Below are 16,654 nucleotides of genomic sequence, written 5' to 3'. Positions count from 1 at the left end.
TTGCAAGAGCTGTTTGAAGCACAAATAGGTTGAATTTAGTTTTATAGTTCCATGCTGATATTGAAAGTTTTAACAACTGTAATAATTTACAATGAAGTTTTTTGACTTTTGAATGGTATAAAATTACTGTGCGGGGGGTTGGATTTGCCAAGAGAGCTAGCCCTAGGTAAGTTTTGAGGCTACGTCACTGCCAGTCATTTAACGTGTATTTCATCATAAGAAATGTTTCTTCATAATTTTATGATATAGCCTAAGACGGGATGCACACTGGAGAAACGCGTTTCGTGAAAAAAGTTTCAGGAAACGTGAAACGAAAGTTGCTCGCAATCGACTGATAAGATTAAGCAGGGAACGTTTCTTTTGTATGCATGCGCGAGTGAAACGGATTGCATGAAACAAGTTTCATGAAAGAGAGCTTCACGAAATGCGTTTCTCCGGTGTGCATCCCGCCTAATAGTCAACGATAATAATAATTTTTATATTGTTTTGAATAATATTCTCGTACATTTATGAATTTCAAAGTGGAAAACCTGTTCACAAATATTAGAGTTTCAATGTGAAAATATGTTAATCTTTTTTTCTCATTCAGTGTACGGTGGTTGTGGAAAACCATTGAAGAATGGACGCCAGCAGCATGCTGAATCAGCTGCATCTAAAAAGCACTTACCCAAAGATGTCGAAAATTTGAAGTTATCTGCCAACATTGAATTCGACAGGGGCGAGTATAGTGAAGCTATAAGGATCTATAATACAGCGATCCTCAGGTTCCCAGACGGCCCGTTACTCTATGCAAACAGGGCAGCTGCTTACATGAAGAGAAATTGGTATTTATTGTTTTTTCCTGACATAATACTTCATTCCAATGTGCATTCTTATTATTGTTAGTTATTTGTATATCTATAGTGAGGTCCACGTTATAATGGCAGTGTTTGATTAGCAATGGTATTGCTATCCTTGTCTATCATTCAACAAAGCGAATAGCGCTATCTCTTTCTCGCTTTGCTCTGATGCCAGATCGTTTTTTAACAATGTAGAATTGATAATTAATTAAAAAATATTTCATTTTCATTATTAAATTATTGAAAAATATAATTTCATGCTTAATAAAATATAATTGATTATTTTAAACGAGAATGAACAGTTAATATTACATCAATAAACCTGTATCAGCTACCGTCTATAGAAAGCATTGACAAGACAGAGGATCGGCAACGTTGTTCTCCTATCTTTCTTCACTGCCATTATAACGTAGACCTCACTATAGAGTGAAAAATACAGCTTTTTCTTCCTGAGGGTGAAGTTTGATTTCCCCGACAACAATTTGCCCTAGCCTCTCGAGAGTCTCTCAACGGCTTTTTAAAAGGTGTTGCAAATGCTCCTCAAGGAGGCTTCTTCTCCAAGTAGAGTGTGCGAAGCAATACCGTGCGTGCCTCAGTTGTTATCATATTGCAATATTTGTTGTACAACATTATAGGTTTAGTCTATTAATAGACTAACTAGTATAATAGAAAGTTATTAAGAAAGTACTTTTCAATGATACTTTATCGCACGATTACTGAGGTACGCTCAACTACGGGTCTTATAACAAACTCATCTAATTTTAGATTGTAATAACCTTTGAAACATATTTTCTTGAAACATTCTATCTTTAAATATATTTTCGTACATTGTACTTTTAGACTACCCATTTCAATTATCGTTTCGAATCTAGTTCTTCTATTCAATCCAACTTTGATATTCATGTAACCGCCAGCCAAATACATTCATGTTTATTAATTTATAGTCTTATTTTTATCTTTATTAATTTTTACTCTTGTTTTGTAGGAAAGGTGATATGTATGCTGCCTTGAGAGATTGCCATACAGCACTCGCCATAGATCCCAATCACGTAAAGGCCTTTTTCAGGTAGGTACCTAACATTTCCAATGAATCAATTTTTCCTTTAAATTTGAATATTTTGATTTTTCATAATTTCCGTTCAGCAGATAAATCTTGATAAAAAGAAATAAGATAGTCTGGGAAAAGGGCAAAAATTTAGTGAAATTTAAGAAGAATCCAGAGTGTTTGAAGAGAGTTGAAGATCAACACTTCATTCTGAAATCAATTCTTATAATAATAATAATAATAACTTTATTCTCGCAAAGAAAGCACAAACAATAATCACAAACCGTCCCTTCAAAAACTTAAACATAAACATGGGATCCCTTCAATAAATTCGAGACTGTTATAGATATAATACTGTTACTTTCAGGATAAGTTATTGGTCAAATATTCTACCTTTTGACGTACAACTGTATTTAAACCCCTCATAAGGGGGTGACTTAGGGGTTGTAACTCAAATATTTTGAATGTAAACAATCATTGTGTGGTAAATCATTTTAAATGCCTTTCTATAACAAGAAAGATGTCATCAATAAAAATGTTCTATGATATCTGTATCCAAAATGGCGGAAGATTGAAGTTTTAGTTTTTAAAGAAATGATGGGTTGTAACTTAATTGTTTTGAATGTAAACACCCATTGTGTGATACATAATTTTAAAGACCTTTTCAAAACGAGAAAGATGACATCAATTAAAATGTTCTATGATACTTTTATCCAAAATTGCGGCTGATTGAACTTTATCAATTATTTCTTTAAAAACTAAAACTTCAATCAGCCGCCATTTTGGATAAAAGTATTCTAGAACATTTTTATTGATATCATCTTTCTTGTTTCAAAAAGGCTTTTAAAATGATGTACCACACAATGGGTGTTAACATTTAAAATATTTGAGTTACAACCCCTCATTTCTTTAAAAACTAAAACTTCAATCAGCCGCCAATTTGGATAAAAGTATTATAGAACATTTTTATTGATATCATCTCTCTTGTTTTAGAAAGGCCTTTAAAATTATGTACCACACAATGGGTGTTAACATTTAAAATATTTGAGTTACAACCCATCATTTCTTTAAAAACTAAAACTTCAATCAGCCGCCATTTTGGATACAAGTATCATAGAACATTTTCATCGATGCCATCTTTCTTGTTTTAGAAAGGCCTTTAAAATTATGTACCACACAATGGGTGTTAACATTTAAAATATTTGAGTTACAACCCCTCATTTCTTTAAAAACTAAAACTTCAATCAGCCGCCATTTTAAAGTATCATAAAACATTTTTACCGATGTCATTTTTCTGGCATTGAAAAGGCCTTTGAAATTATGTACCACACAATGAGTGTTTACATTCAAAATATTATTCTACTTACAACCCCTAAGTCACCACCTTATGAGGGGTCAGTTATACGTCAAAAGGTAGAGTATTTGACCAATAACTTATCCTGAAAGTTACAGTATTATATCTACAACAGTCTCCAACTTATTGAAGGGTTCCCATACATATGACTCAATGTGTACAATCCTTTATTGGTGAGTCGTCGGATTCTTTGATTAATGAATGAAAGCAAATGAATGGATTGTCACATATCGGTATAAGTGTGTACGGTAATGGGACTATTTACTACTAAATTTGGGACTACTCGCTAAGTTTGAATAATACCTTCAGGACTCATGGGTATAATAGTTAACTTCACAGTACTGGACAAAAATACACTGATCTGTTGGAAACAAGTAGATATGTGTGGGCAGTGTAGATTTTATATATTTGAATTTTCTATTATTTAGGCTAGCACGGTGCCTGTATGAACTCGATTGGAGGGAAGAAGCGAAGCAATGTCTTGAAGCTTTCAAGGAACGATTTCCGGGTGATGCGACCTGTCATGCATGCAAAGCTTTGCAACAAGACATTGACAAACCTCGAAGCCCCATACCTAAAAAATATAAAAATAGTAGTAGACAATCAACAAGTGATGTGCCTCCCGATCTGCAATGTAAGTCTACCAACACTACATACAACTTCATTGACTTTATTTTAGTATCATCTCATATGACCGATGTATCGTAGTGTGGCTTTTGCAAATTAATTGAAATTCTATAATTTTTTAGCATCTTTTTAATAAAGTTTTATTTCGATTGGTTCATTAAAATCAAAGTTTGAATTGGTATCATACAATATATTTCATACAAATATATTTTTAGCATCTTTTGAATAAAGTTTTATTTTGATTGGTTTATTTGAAATCAAAGTTTGAATTGACACCATACAATATAATTACATTTTTCGCAGTGTTATTTTTTCTCATTTCATAATATGATTTACCAAAAACATGTCAATAAGTAAATATTCTTAAATATAAAGAACAGAAATTTTCAGTTCAATATTATCATAAAATTTTTTATAGTTTTTGCTTTTTAAATGAGATTTTGTGTTTGAAAATACTTTTTTCATTTTAAAATAGAAACTCAGGAAGTGAAAGTGCAAATTTTCAGTGAGAACACATGAAGAACCCAAGACATAACCTATAAACTTGAGTGTTGATATGAAATGACATTGGGTAATACGGCAAGGCAGAACATCCGAAAGGATCTCTCTGCCGATAGAAGCCATAAGAATAAATAAATATAAATAACGTTTTGCTGCTTAAAATATTGATGAATATTGTTATACGGTATTCAGTCGAGATGTAATGCTAAATTGTAAATAGTATTGAACTGCTCAATTTTTTTGGATTCTCAATATGTTTCATGATTTTCTGTCACGAAAATTTGAGTTTTTGAATAGATTCAGTCTTGTCTATCGAGTCATTCTTTAATTACTTGATCTGTCAACTTCCTCTGACGTGCAACTATGTTGAAAATAATTTGTCATATTTCATGTGCAAGTAAATACTGGTAGTTTAAACTATAAAGTAATCAATTAAGTAATACACTTTTATTTTCACGTCTGAATACAAGCTACTTATAACGTTCATAGAATGAGCATTCAAGGGCATGACGATTTTACTTGGAGAGATTAATTATTATTAAGTTATTTTACTACTAAAGTAACTATTACTTTACTATTGAGTAAGTAGTTACTAAGTACTACTGAGGGTTACTTAACTACTGAGACTATTCTGAATATTCTCATTAAACTCATTGTAATATTGTTCAAACAAGCACTCTACTAATTAAATCAATTCATATTAATAATTATTCATGTGAATATTTGTGTATTTGTCATTTTTTAGACAATTTTCATTTTTTATCGTCAGCTGAGGATGATGATGAAGATGATGTAGAATTGATCGCTCAAAACGCCATCACAAATCAAGAGTCTGCGTGGAGAGAAAAGGCTTTCGACTATAAAAAGAGATACTACGGCCATTGCAATACAACGACTGATATAAAAGAAGCCAACTTTTTTGGGAGGTGAGATTATAAATTATTCTACAGTTAATCTGAAAACAATTGAACCAAGTGAATGATGATAATAATAATTTATATGAATCAAGCACATTTTATAAAAAGAACTCCAAGTGCCTTAGTATATAACTTCGCATTCGTATTTTATTCAAAAGTTTTACCTCTACTCTAACTGAATTTAGCTTATTATATTAAATAGTTCGAACCTTCTTGAAAATTTCTTAGCCTATCTGAACGCAACAAAAGTGACCTAGTGCTTCTCCATAGTGAAAGTTAACATTTAAAATGTTTGCGAATACACAGCTGTAGTGAGGTTCACGTTATATTGTATTTTTAGTAAAGTGATATCAGTTATGAGCTTCAAAATCACTTCGTTGGTTTGAAACACACATAAAATCATCTTTATATCATCCTTCTGTAACCCGCCCCAAATGGGGTAGAAGATCTGTAACTACTTTGAAGGAGTCATGGGTACTTGATATAAAAAAACCTGCATATCCATACTTTTTCACAAGTATTTAGTATAATAGTTTTCACTATTATCCATAGTTTCCAATAGTATCCATAGTTTCAATAGTATCCATAGTTTTCACTAGTATCCATAGTTTTCACTAGTATCCATAGTTTCCAATAGTATCCATAGTTTCCAATAGTATCCATAGTTTTCACTAGTATCCATAGTTTTCACTAGTATCCATAGTTTTCACTAGTATCCATAATTTTCACTAGTATCCATAATTTTCACTAGTATCCATAGTTTCAATAGTATCCATAGTTTCCAATAGTATCCATAGTTTCCAATAGTATCCATAGTTTCCAATAGTATCCATATTTTTCACCAGTATCCATAGTTTTCACTAGTATCCATAATTTTCACTAGTATCCATCATTTTCACTAGTATCCATAGGTTTGACTAGTGAAAAAGTATGGATATGCAACACAGTAATCACACCGAAAGAAGAAAATGGATCCATGCATACAGGAACACTCGAATCAAGGTTATGAAAACATCCCTTCCCATATAATTTAACCAGATGTGTCTTCACAGTTCTCCACCCACACCCTCTTTGACAAATTAGTTCACAATTCAAAATTACCGCCCTACTAACGCATCCACCAATCCCCACCTATTCCTCCATCTTCATTCCTTACCTTACATAACCTGACATTAGATTGATTGATTGAAGTTCTCCACCCACACCCTCTTTGACAAATTAGTTCACAATTCAAAATTACCGCCCTACTAACGCATCCACCAATCCCCACCTATTCCTCCATCTTCATTACTTACCTTACATAACCTTGACATTAGATTGATTGATTGAGTACCCTATTCATGTAGATTACAGTATATACTGGCTTGTACACTTACATACAATAGCTTACAATACAGCAAAATTATAGATGATTTTACATAATATAGACTAAGAAAATAATTATTGAACTGTATATGATATGAAAAAAGCAATTTGCAATAACTATGGATAATATTGTAATGCATCTACATAAATTGGCGGAGCTCTGGAAATATCAATTTCCATTCTTCGGAAAGAATATTCAAAATATCCTTCCCACTAACTTTCCACCAAAACGTGAGTGAGTTAGAGTGAATAGTAGAGTTAGAGTGAGTTTCTAAAGTGAAACGATCATCACTACTAATAGTAAGTACATTTTCACTTTATAAGTATTTTTAAAATTAAAGTTTTATTTCAATAGTGTAAAAGTATGGATATGCAAGGCAGAACGTTTTCTATCTCATCTACTCGTAATTGTGAGGAGAGCTAAAGTCCCCATAGTTTAATGTACTGTATACCATTTCAATGTTCATATTTATCTACTAAGACATAAGATCTCATTGATTTCTTATATTTTATTTGCATAATTGACCGAGCGAAGTGAGGTCTAAGATTCAAGTCGACGGTTTGGCATTTCTCTTAATGTTTAAATGTTTGAATGTTTATATGTTGCGAATTTACGGCGAAACGCGGTGATAGATTTTCATGAAATTTGACAGGTATGTTCCTTTTTTAATTGCGCGTCGACGTATATACAAGGTTTTTTTTTGGAAATTTCGCATTTCAAGGATATATAGAAGGAAAAAGGAGCCTCCTTCATACGCCAATATTAGAGTAAGAATCAGACTATAGAATTATTCATCATAAATCAGCTGACAAGTGATTACACAGATGTGAGGAGAAGCCAGTCTATTGCTGTATCTCCACAAGTTCTATAGTTTCAATCCGGTACTTGTGGATGAGAATACTGCGTGAGGTCTACTGTTCACAGAACTACTAGTATAGACCTATTTCATTTTGAAAATAGGTTTTACATGAATGTTGAATGTTTGCAGCAATGGTCAATACATAATGGCAGGCTCGGATGACGGCTCAATCTTCTTCTGGGAGCGTGAAACGACAAACAACGTGCGCATCCTGATAGGGGACAGCTCCATTGTCAACTGCATCCAGCCGCATCCCAGTTGCTGCCTGCTGGCCAGCAGCGGCATAGACAGCTCGGTCAGACTATGGTCACCCAAACCTCAGGTAATCATTATTCAGTGTTATATATAGCGCTTACATGTAAGCGCTCGAATATCAACCATTTCATGCATTATAAACATTCTGATACAGCTGTGATTTTAGGAGTAAGTTTGGTTTTGTTTTTGGTTTATAAACTTCTGAATAATAATAATAGGGAAGTTCCAAATGATTTGTGGAAATATCAGCAGGACCTTGGGCAAAAAAACTAGGAAAGACACAATTATGAAATTTTATAGAGTAATGGCAGCTCCAATCCTCCTCTACGGCAGTGAACCGTGGGTGACTATAAAACCACTTGAGAGTAGAGTGCAGGCAGCCGAGATAAGATTTCTTCGTAGAACCAATGGGTGTGATAGAAGAGATCGTATCAGGAATGAGGATATTAGAAGTGAGTTAAATATCTTCAGTCTGAATGAGAGAGTGGCGCAGTATTGGCATAAATGGAAGGAGCATGAAAAAGGAATGCCTGCTGAGAGGTTTCCTTAAAAAAATTTCAATTATCATCCAGTAGGCAATAGAGAAGTTGGCAGACCACGAAAAAAATGGCAATAATATTCATTTTATATTGACCTTAGAATAGGATATTTGATATAAAATATCATGGCACATAACAAATTGTAAATAACAGCTGAATGTAAGTCGGAACAGGCTATAGCATAATCCTTGATCGTAAGAAGAAGAAATTCTAAATAATTCAATTTTTTTTCAAGTTTTGAATTACAGTTTGGTGCAATATTTTCATTCCTTCCGGTTTTCAATCTTATTAAATTGTAAATTTTGGTTTGTATATTTCTGTACTCGAAATTTGATTCAAAGTGGAGCAACATAACTTACGTTTTAGACATACTTCTATCAAAATTCGGAAAGGAGACAGTTTTGGGCTAGGCCTGTTTGTCCGTTTTTGATCAATTATTTCAAATCAAATCAATTTATTCTCACAATTTATAAATAATACAGTACATTTATATGTTGTGAGAGACTAACATGTAGGCTTAAGCCTGTGTTTGTGAGGGCCTGGCGTAATTCGCTGAATTTGAAATCGATAAATTAAATTCAAAAAAATTAATATTATATTAAACTAAATTTGAGAAAAAATGTGATTTGTGTATTATGAAATGTAAATAAAATTTTATCTAGTTCTTAACCATCTGAATTCATCAAAATGTCTTCAATTCATTTTTTGCCCGAAAAAGATATCAAATTATTGGAAGTGAATCATTGTATGATTTTTGCGTGTACTCATAAATAAATGGAGTTTATTAGTGATACATTTGATAGTGTAATAGTGGTCAAATCTTGAGCTCAGATTAATTGCTTCAGATTGAATAAGACGATGTACTCTGTAGCATATTTTAGAAAGAGTATTACTGAGCAGTCGAGGCAACGATTCAGAGGTAAATAACGGGTTCAGAGGGAAATATATTATGAAACACAATTTTTGACCCCGCAGCTCTGTCTAGGGTAGCTAGGAGATAAACGCATCAAAGTAGGTTCTGAAAATATTCTGGGAAAATTTCAGCTCCCTAACCTTCGTAGAAACAAAATGACGGCATATTGAAAATTTCACCAATTCGCTAACTATAAAAACTACTTTGATGAGTTATTATCTGATTTGTTTACTTCGTTGCGTTAGTCTTGGCTCATTTGATGGCACCAGAAATGGATCAAGCAATCTTCCAATAAGATGGTGCTCCATCTCATTTCGCAAATCTTGTCAAGCAATTACTAAATGACAAACTTCATGGCCGTTGGATTGGTCGTGGAAGTGATTTTGTAGATTGGCCACCCCGATCACCAGATTCAACTGTTTGTGACTTCTTTTTATGGGGTTACTTGAAGGAAAAAGTTTATACTCATAGCTTCAATAATGATGAGGAACTAAAACGATCAATAGAAGAGGAACTTCTCCGGATACCGCGGAGTTTCTTTTTAAGAGCTTACAAATCATTTCTTAAGCGCTATTATCAGTGAGTTGCTGTGGATGGATTTCAATTTGAATAATTTTGGACTTAGAGGTTTTTCAGTAGGCTATGTTGTAGTTTTTTCATTCAAAAATCATATTGCCCTAAAGTGCAACAATAAACATATTTTATGAACCAAAAACACCTTTTTAATGTTTTTGAACTATCGTTTTTCAATATTCCGCCTTTTTGTTTCTACGAAGGTTGGGGAGTTGAAATTTTCCCAGAATATTTTCAGAACCTACTTTGTAAACAATGTAAAATTAAATAATGTTCGGTGCATGAATGGGCACTTTATATAAAATCAAACGTGTGGCACGTTCGTGGGACACGGTGTATATCAGTTAGCCTATTACCAGATAAATTTCGAGGGAATATTTGGAACACAATTTCTGACTTTGCACCTTTTTTGTACTAGTTAGAAGGTGAACATATCAAAAGTCCTAATCCCTACTCGTACCATAGGGATGAGGGTGGTTTATAAATTGCATTATTTCTTTTTTCACGTACTCGCTTGGAAACAATGTGTTCTCCTCCTTCTCAACCATTCATTCTTTATTATTTCATACAATAAGTACAATATGCTGCTGGTGTCCGTGGTGTTACCAACATGTGGTTAAAATCATACTTGATGGATAGAAAGCAGTATGTGTCTATTTCGGGTAGTGACAGTGAGCTGACAACAGTTAAATACGGCGTTCCACAAGGATCCGTTTTAGGCCCTATATTGTTTTTAGTCTACATAAATGATTTGTTTTCCCATGCATTTTTTGGATCAATTACATCTTTTACCGATGACACAGCCCTAGCGTATTCTGCCAAAAATGAAGAAGAACTGCATGAAATGATGCAGCTGGATTTGTTTGATTTGCGATGCTGGTTCAACTGTAACAAACTAGCACTAAATGCGAGCAAGGCTTCCTATATAAACTTTTCATTATCATCACCATTTAGTTTCACTGATCCTGTCCGGTATCATCAGGTTGGTTGCAGATCTGTGAGTTGTGACTGTGAGGTAATTCAACAATCTGACTCTATTAAATATCTTGGGCTAATATTGGATCAGAGTCTAAATTGGGATTTGCATGTGAATAAAGTAAAAGGGTACCTCTTACATTTCATAATATAAGTATATTCAAAGAGAGGAAATGCTACAATCAATCAATAAAATTACTTGATGATGGAGATTGAATGTGTGTGTGTGTGTGTGTGTGTGAGTGTAGACTTTTTTCTCCTGTTAAATCCCGATTAAACCTCAACTCCTGTTCACGGACAAGCAGTTATTGTTCACATTAATATTATATTATATATTATTACTTACAATCTATTATTAAATTTTAGATGGATTATTGTATTTGTCAAGCTAGACTCTATTTGGTTTCTGTATATGTATTTATGAGTGTGAATAAATTGGAATTTTAATATCAAAAGTACATTCTCTCATTCATAATTGTTATTATTGAGTAGGTTCTGGGTAATTCTGTATGCAGGTACTGTAGCTTACCAATTTCTATTGCATTATTTCTTGTTCTATTACTCGCTTATATCTTGAAAACAATGCTTTCTCCCCCTCCCCTTATTCATAATTTTTATTATTGAGTAGGTTCTGGGTAATTGTGTATGCAGGTACTGTACCTTACCAATTTCTATTGCATTATTTCTTGTTCTATTACTCGCTTATATCTTGAAAACAATGCGTTCTCCCCCTCCCCTTATTCATAATTTTTATTATTGAGTAGGTTCTGGGTAATTGTGTATGCAGGTACTGTAGCTTACCAGTCTCTATTGCATTACTTCTTGTTCTATTACTCGCTTATATCTTGAAAACAATGTATTCTCCCCCTCCCCTTATTCATAATTTTTATTATTGAGTAGGTTCTGGGTAATTGTGTATTTAGGTACTGTAGCTTATTAATTTCTATTGAATTATTTCATTTTTTACTTACTCGCTTATCATAGACAAAAGATAGCGTAAGTATCAGTTTTATTGTATCAGTTGTCTCTGCTTATATCTTGGAAACAATACGTTCTCCTCCTCCCCCTCTTATTCATAATTTTAATTATTGACTAGGTTCTGGGTAATTGTGTATGTAGTTGGCTTACTAATTTCTATTCGATTTTTACAGGACGGCAAAACTAATGATCGATTAGTGGGCGATATCGATCATGCGGCTGTGATGAATCAACGGCGGATGAAAGCTGATCCTTTCGACGTTGTGATGCGAGACATGCGATCCAGATTGATCAATCAGATCAGTCAGATAGAGGGTGCTGGGGAGGATGCATTGCGCTCCTACGACTGTCGCACCAGTTAATCAGTCAATCACTGCTACTTCCATAACAATGTCCATGACATTGGAAAGGTTGTCGTAACCGATCGTGTAACATAACTCATGTAATTAACATAGTATTTAACATAAAAAAATATAGCTTAAAAGTTTGTATACATATATATAAATAATAATATTAACTATATCACTATAAAAAAATGATATAGGTTTATGAAATACATTTACAGCTTAAAAGTTTGAATTCTAAGGGTCGTTTGCACAGTCAAAGCTTAAACTCGATTTAATCAGCTGGTTGCTTCAACTCAAAATGAAACTCATAACAAGCTGAACTTGATACGGATTTAATCCAGTTTAAAATGAATTTAAGGGCCGTTTGCACAGTCAAAGCTTAAACTCGATTTAATCAGCTGGTGGCTTGAACTCAAAATGAAACACATTATAACAAACAAGGAAACAAGATTTGATACGGATTTAATCCAGTTTAAAATGAAATTTAGTTTAAACTATTACTTTGCAGACGGCCCTAGATATTATAAATGATATAGAATGCTTCACAACGGTCGCAACCCAAATTTTAAGAAAATAGGGGTAATACATGGGTAAATTTTAGGTCCCCAAACCTCTATTACGACAAAAGTGTAAAAATCCAAATGAAAGTGCTATTTGAAGAGAGCTAGTCATTCATTTCAGCTGTCGTTTTGTTAATTTATTATTTCAATCAAGGATAAATGCGTGTTTATTTAAGAGACATAGGCCCGGTTGCACAACAGCCGGTTAAATTTTAACTGTGATTAATTTCACAAGAACCAATCAGAGAAGGCGTTTTTGAAAAGACGGCTTCTCTGATTGGTTCTCATTCAACACACTTGTCCGGTTGTTAGTGACCACCCTTAGGAACAGCAGTTTGGGAAAACTATTCATAACTTATCTTGCCCAGATTTGTAAGATTTACAAACAATATAAATTCCGGTTGCACAACAGCCGGTTAAATTTTAACCGTGATTAACTCCACGAGAACCAATCAGTGAAGGCGTTTTTGAAAAGGCGGCTTCTCTGATTGGTTCTCGTGGAGTCAATCACGGTTAAAATTTAACCGGCATTTATACTGTTTGTAAATCTTACAAATCTAGGCAAGATGAGTTATGAATAGTTTTCCCAAAATGCTGTTCCTAAGGGTGGTCACTAACAGCAGGACAAGTGTGTTGGACATGTATGCACACACATGTGCGTCATGCATGTTTTGTCATCAGGCTTGGAACAAAAAACAGATGTTTGACAGCAGCTTCTAACATTAAATAAACAACCAATAACTGGATGAACCACTGGAAGATTACAAATTATAATGACACAAAAATAAATTATTTATTTATTTTATTGACAATTAATTACAAATCATAATTACAATATAATATTAGTTAATCTCAAATAGATCAACAATGAAAAAATAAACAACAAAATTGAATATACAAAAACCTAACATCAAAAATTTTGTTCTGATGACAAAACATGCATGACGAGCTTCTGTGCACACACATGTTCAACACACTTCTTCTGTCGTTAGTGGGCATCCTAATAAAGCTGCGTTTACACCAAAGTTATTAACAAAATGTTAATAACTTAATAACTTATAGATTCTATCATTATTGTTTTTGAAGGGACGGATTCAAGGATCCAAAGGTTCAAAGAACCCCACACGTCAACCGAAGCTTATTGTGTTCCAAAGTAGTATGTTAGTTAGGCAAACCAATACCTGCGTTGCTTACAAGAACCAGGAGTTTTCCCTATACTAACATCCCATTCATCACCCATTTGCTTGTTACAGTCCAGTGTGATATGCTTCAGACTGATAAGTCCTCGTGACCTACACGTGAGTTCCACTCCTGGCCTACTTTGAAGGTCCTACCGCTAAGGAAGGGGTGGCCAAGTTGCCTCTAGAACGCCCGGAAACCCTTGATTCAGCCTCTTGACCCACATTTGTGCCACATAGGATTGAAGTGAAATCATTAATATAAAAAAAAATATATATGACAAGTTTTAGAACTTGAAAGTTTGTATACATGTGTGAATAATATAATTTATGTAAAGTTTACAAGTTCTCAGTTTCCGCCATCAAAAATTCATCAAGGATGAATATCTTGGACGTTGATGTGATGTATAGGATTTATATGAATCAACAATTTTCTGATTCATAATTGTGATATTGACAAAAATGTTGTCCTCTTATCAACACCAAAACAAAAGATAAACATTTTTATGGGATGAATAATGAACTAATGTTAATTCTTGGGAGAGGTTGTATAAGATTATTATTTGAATTTGAATGAAAATAATGAGCAGATATCGAAGACAACTAAATTACAGCTTCTTTTAATGTAATGTATTGAATGAACCTTTCAATCTTAGGTACTAGTTTTTAAATTTTTGGAAGCAAGATCGTTTGAAAAGATAACAGTAAATAATGACGAAGCTGTGTAGAATTTAAAGTCAAAATAATGCCTCCTGCTAGATATGAACTCCCTTCTCAACATTGATGGATTTGTAAAATAATATGATGTTATAGAGTATACACAATCTTTTTTTTGTGTAGTTGAGAAGTTGATATTGTGGTAATTATTCATATTAAATGAAAAAGACTAAGAAATTGTCAAAAAACCACAGATTTATTGATACTGTTTCACAAAGGTTACAAGTCTTGTTGCCAACCATGATTTTGGAGAACAGCTGATTACAAGCGTTTCACAAAAGCAGAATATTGTAAACTTGTAGTTACAATGAATTTCTACAAGTCTCTATGTAGAGGTTTAACAAGTGATAATTATACTTATTTAAAATATTCAATGATTATTTATAATATGAAAAAATGCCCTATATCCCTCTATAATTAATTATTTTGAAAATATACGCATTGGGAAATTAAATTTAATAAATTTCCAAAATAGTCATTAATGTGTTAACTCATAGGATATGTGTACTATAGTATATATACACAGTATATTTATAGTATACAGTTTATATAGTACATATACATATACTATATATATACACAGTACATACTGTGTGGGTAACAAATTCAGCAATCAATAAGTAGACTGATTTTGTACAGTAGACTGTACAAAAAACATTGTATTGCTTTCAAATAATTTCAGAGTAATTATTAAAAGTAAAATTAACCTTATTGAATCATGAAAAAGGAAATTATCATAAAAATAGGTTATATTTACTATTGGAGCACTTGTAGACTTGTAGATCATAAACTTTTGTGAAACGTGAGTACTTGTAAACTTGTAACTACAAGTACTTGTCCGTAACCGTGGTTGGTAACAATGCTTGTTCCTTGTGAAATAGGCCCCAAGGGCTTATATTTCATTTTTGAAATATTTCCTATTGGAAAGACCGGTTTCGGATATTCGGTAGATTGACAATGGTGTAATAACCGAAACCATAAACTCTATAGTTTATCAGAGATTGACAATGGTGTAATAACCGAAACCATAAACTCTATAGTTTATCAGAGATTGACAATGGTGTAATAACCGAAACCGGTCTTTCCAAGTATCAATAAATATGTGGTTTTTTGACAATTTCTTAGTCGTTTTCATTTAGTATAAACAATCATTATATTGGGTGTTATTTTATAGAAATTTTATACATTAATATTGAATTCGAAAAATATTTTTTTAGTTTGATCAAGACTTATTTATTTTCTGTTTCTTCTGATTTAAATATTCTATATCTCATCCGACATTGATTATAGGGTTTTCTTTCTGATGAAATTAATATTAAATCTCGGTCATCAATATTTTTATCCTAAAGTTAGCAAAGGTTGGTAGTTAGAAAGCCCACCCTATCAGGTTGTTTATTTCATATTGGAAGGTTCAAGTCGTTATGGAATAGTTCAGTGAGGAATAACAAATAACCACAAAATAAATTTGATACATTTTAAATGTAACAATTCATGAGTTATTTTTTCTAAACGAATGTGATATCAATTCAGTTTCAATTATTCCATCTATATCTCTTGAAATACTCCATTTTTAATTGAAATTGAAGCATCAATCACGCCGAGGATACTATTAATACGGGCGTCAGGTGACCAAAATTCGCTTATCTTCAAATAAATCTTGTTCCAACAAATATTAATGAATGAGATTAAGTTTTTTTAGTAAATTCATAGGATATTGATTTTCATAGTTTCGTGTCTACTCTGTAATAGATTCCAATACTAATAATTTATTATATATCGGTTGTAAAAATCAAATCTAATGTAAGATAATAAGTTGAACTGTTTTCAAGTCTGAGATCTTCTAATAGCCTAGATTTGTTTTATTTTTAACACACCTGCTATAGGCTGCTTATATTTCAGATTAATTGTTTAGAGTGGAATATTATGTTCAAAGTATGCTTCATTTATTTAAAACTTATTATATATTAGTTATCAATTTGTTGATGCATGATCACAATTTGAGATTAAATTGTGCTCATGTGGAGCAGTATCTGGTCTGATTATTTCCTTCATCCAAAACTACATCTAAATTGTATGCATGGAATAATCATTTGATCGTAAATAAGTGGTGG

General features: G+C 32.7%; 1 protein-coding gene across 6 annotated transcripts in view; it reads left to right on the top strand.

The window, feature by feature from the left end:
- The window catches only part of LOC111051877 (WD and tetratricopeptide repeats protein 1-like), a 28,790-nt gene extending 12,792 nt beyond the window's left edge, over window positions 1-15,998 (top strand). For 2 of the 6 annotated variants that reach the window (XM_039433040.1, XM_039433039.1), the window contains exons 9-14: window positions 590-824; window positions 1,825-1,905; window positions 3,667-3,872; window positions 5,112-5,292; window positions 7,638-7,830; window positions 11,915-12,848. In XM_039433040.1, coding sequence (XP_039288974.1) covers window positions 590-824; window positions 1,825-1,905; window positions 3,667-3,872; window positions 5,112-5,292; window positions 7,638-7,830; window positions 11,915-12,103 — 1,085 coding nt within the window. In that variant the 3' untranslated portion in view covers window positions 12,104-12,848. Of the gene's footprint in view, window positions 1-589; window positions 825-1,824; window positions 1,906-3,666; window positions 3,873-5,111; window positions 5,293-7,637; window positions 7,831-11,914; window positions 12,849-13,901 lie in introns of those variants that run through there. The other 4 variants (XR_005571850.1, XM_039433043.1, XM_039433041.1 and 1 more) reach the window with 4 other exon arrangements.
- The last annotated feature ends 656 nt before the right edge of the window (window positions 15,999-16,654 follow it).

This window comes from Nilaparvata lugens, chromosome 7 (genome assembly GCF_014356525.2).
Source record: "Nilaparvata lugens isolate BPH chromosome 7, ASM1435652v1, whole genome shotgun sequence".
NCBI classification, from domain to species: domain Eukaryota; kingdom Metazoa; phylum Arthropoda; class Insecta; order Hemiptera; family Delphacidae; genus Nilaparvata; species Nilaparvata lugens.
This window is presented reverse-complemented; position numbering and strand designations above follow the sequence as displayed.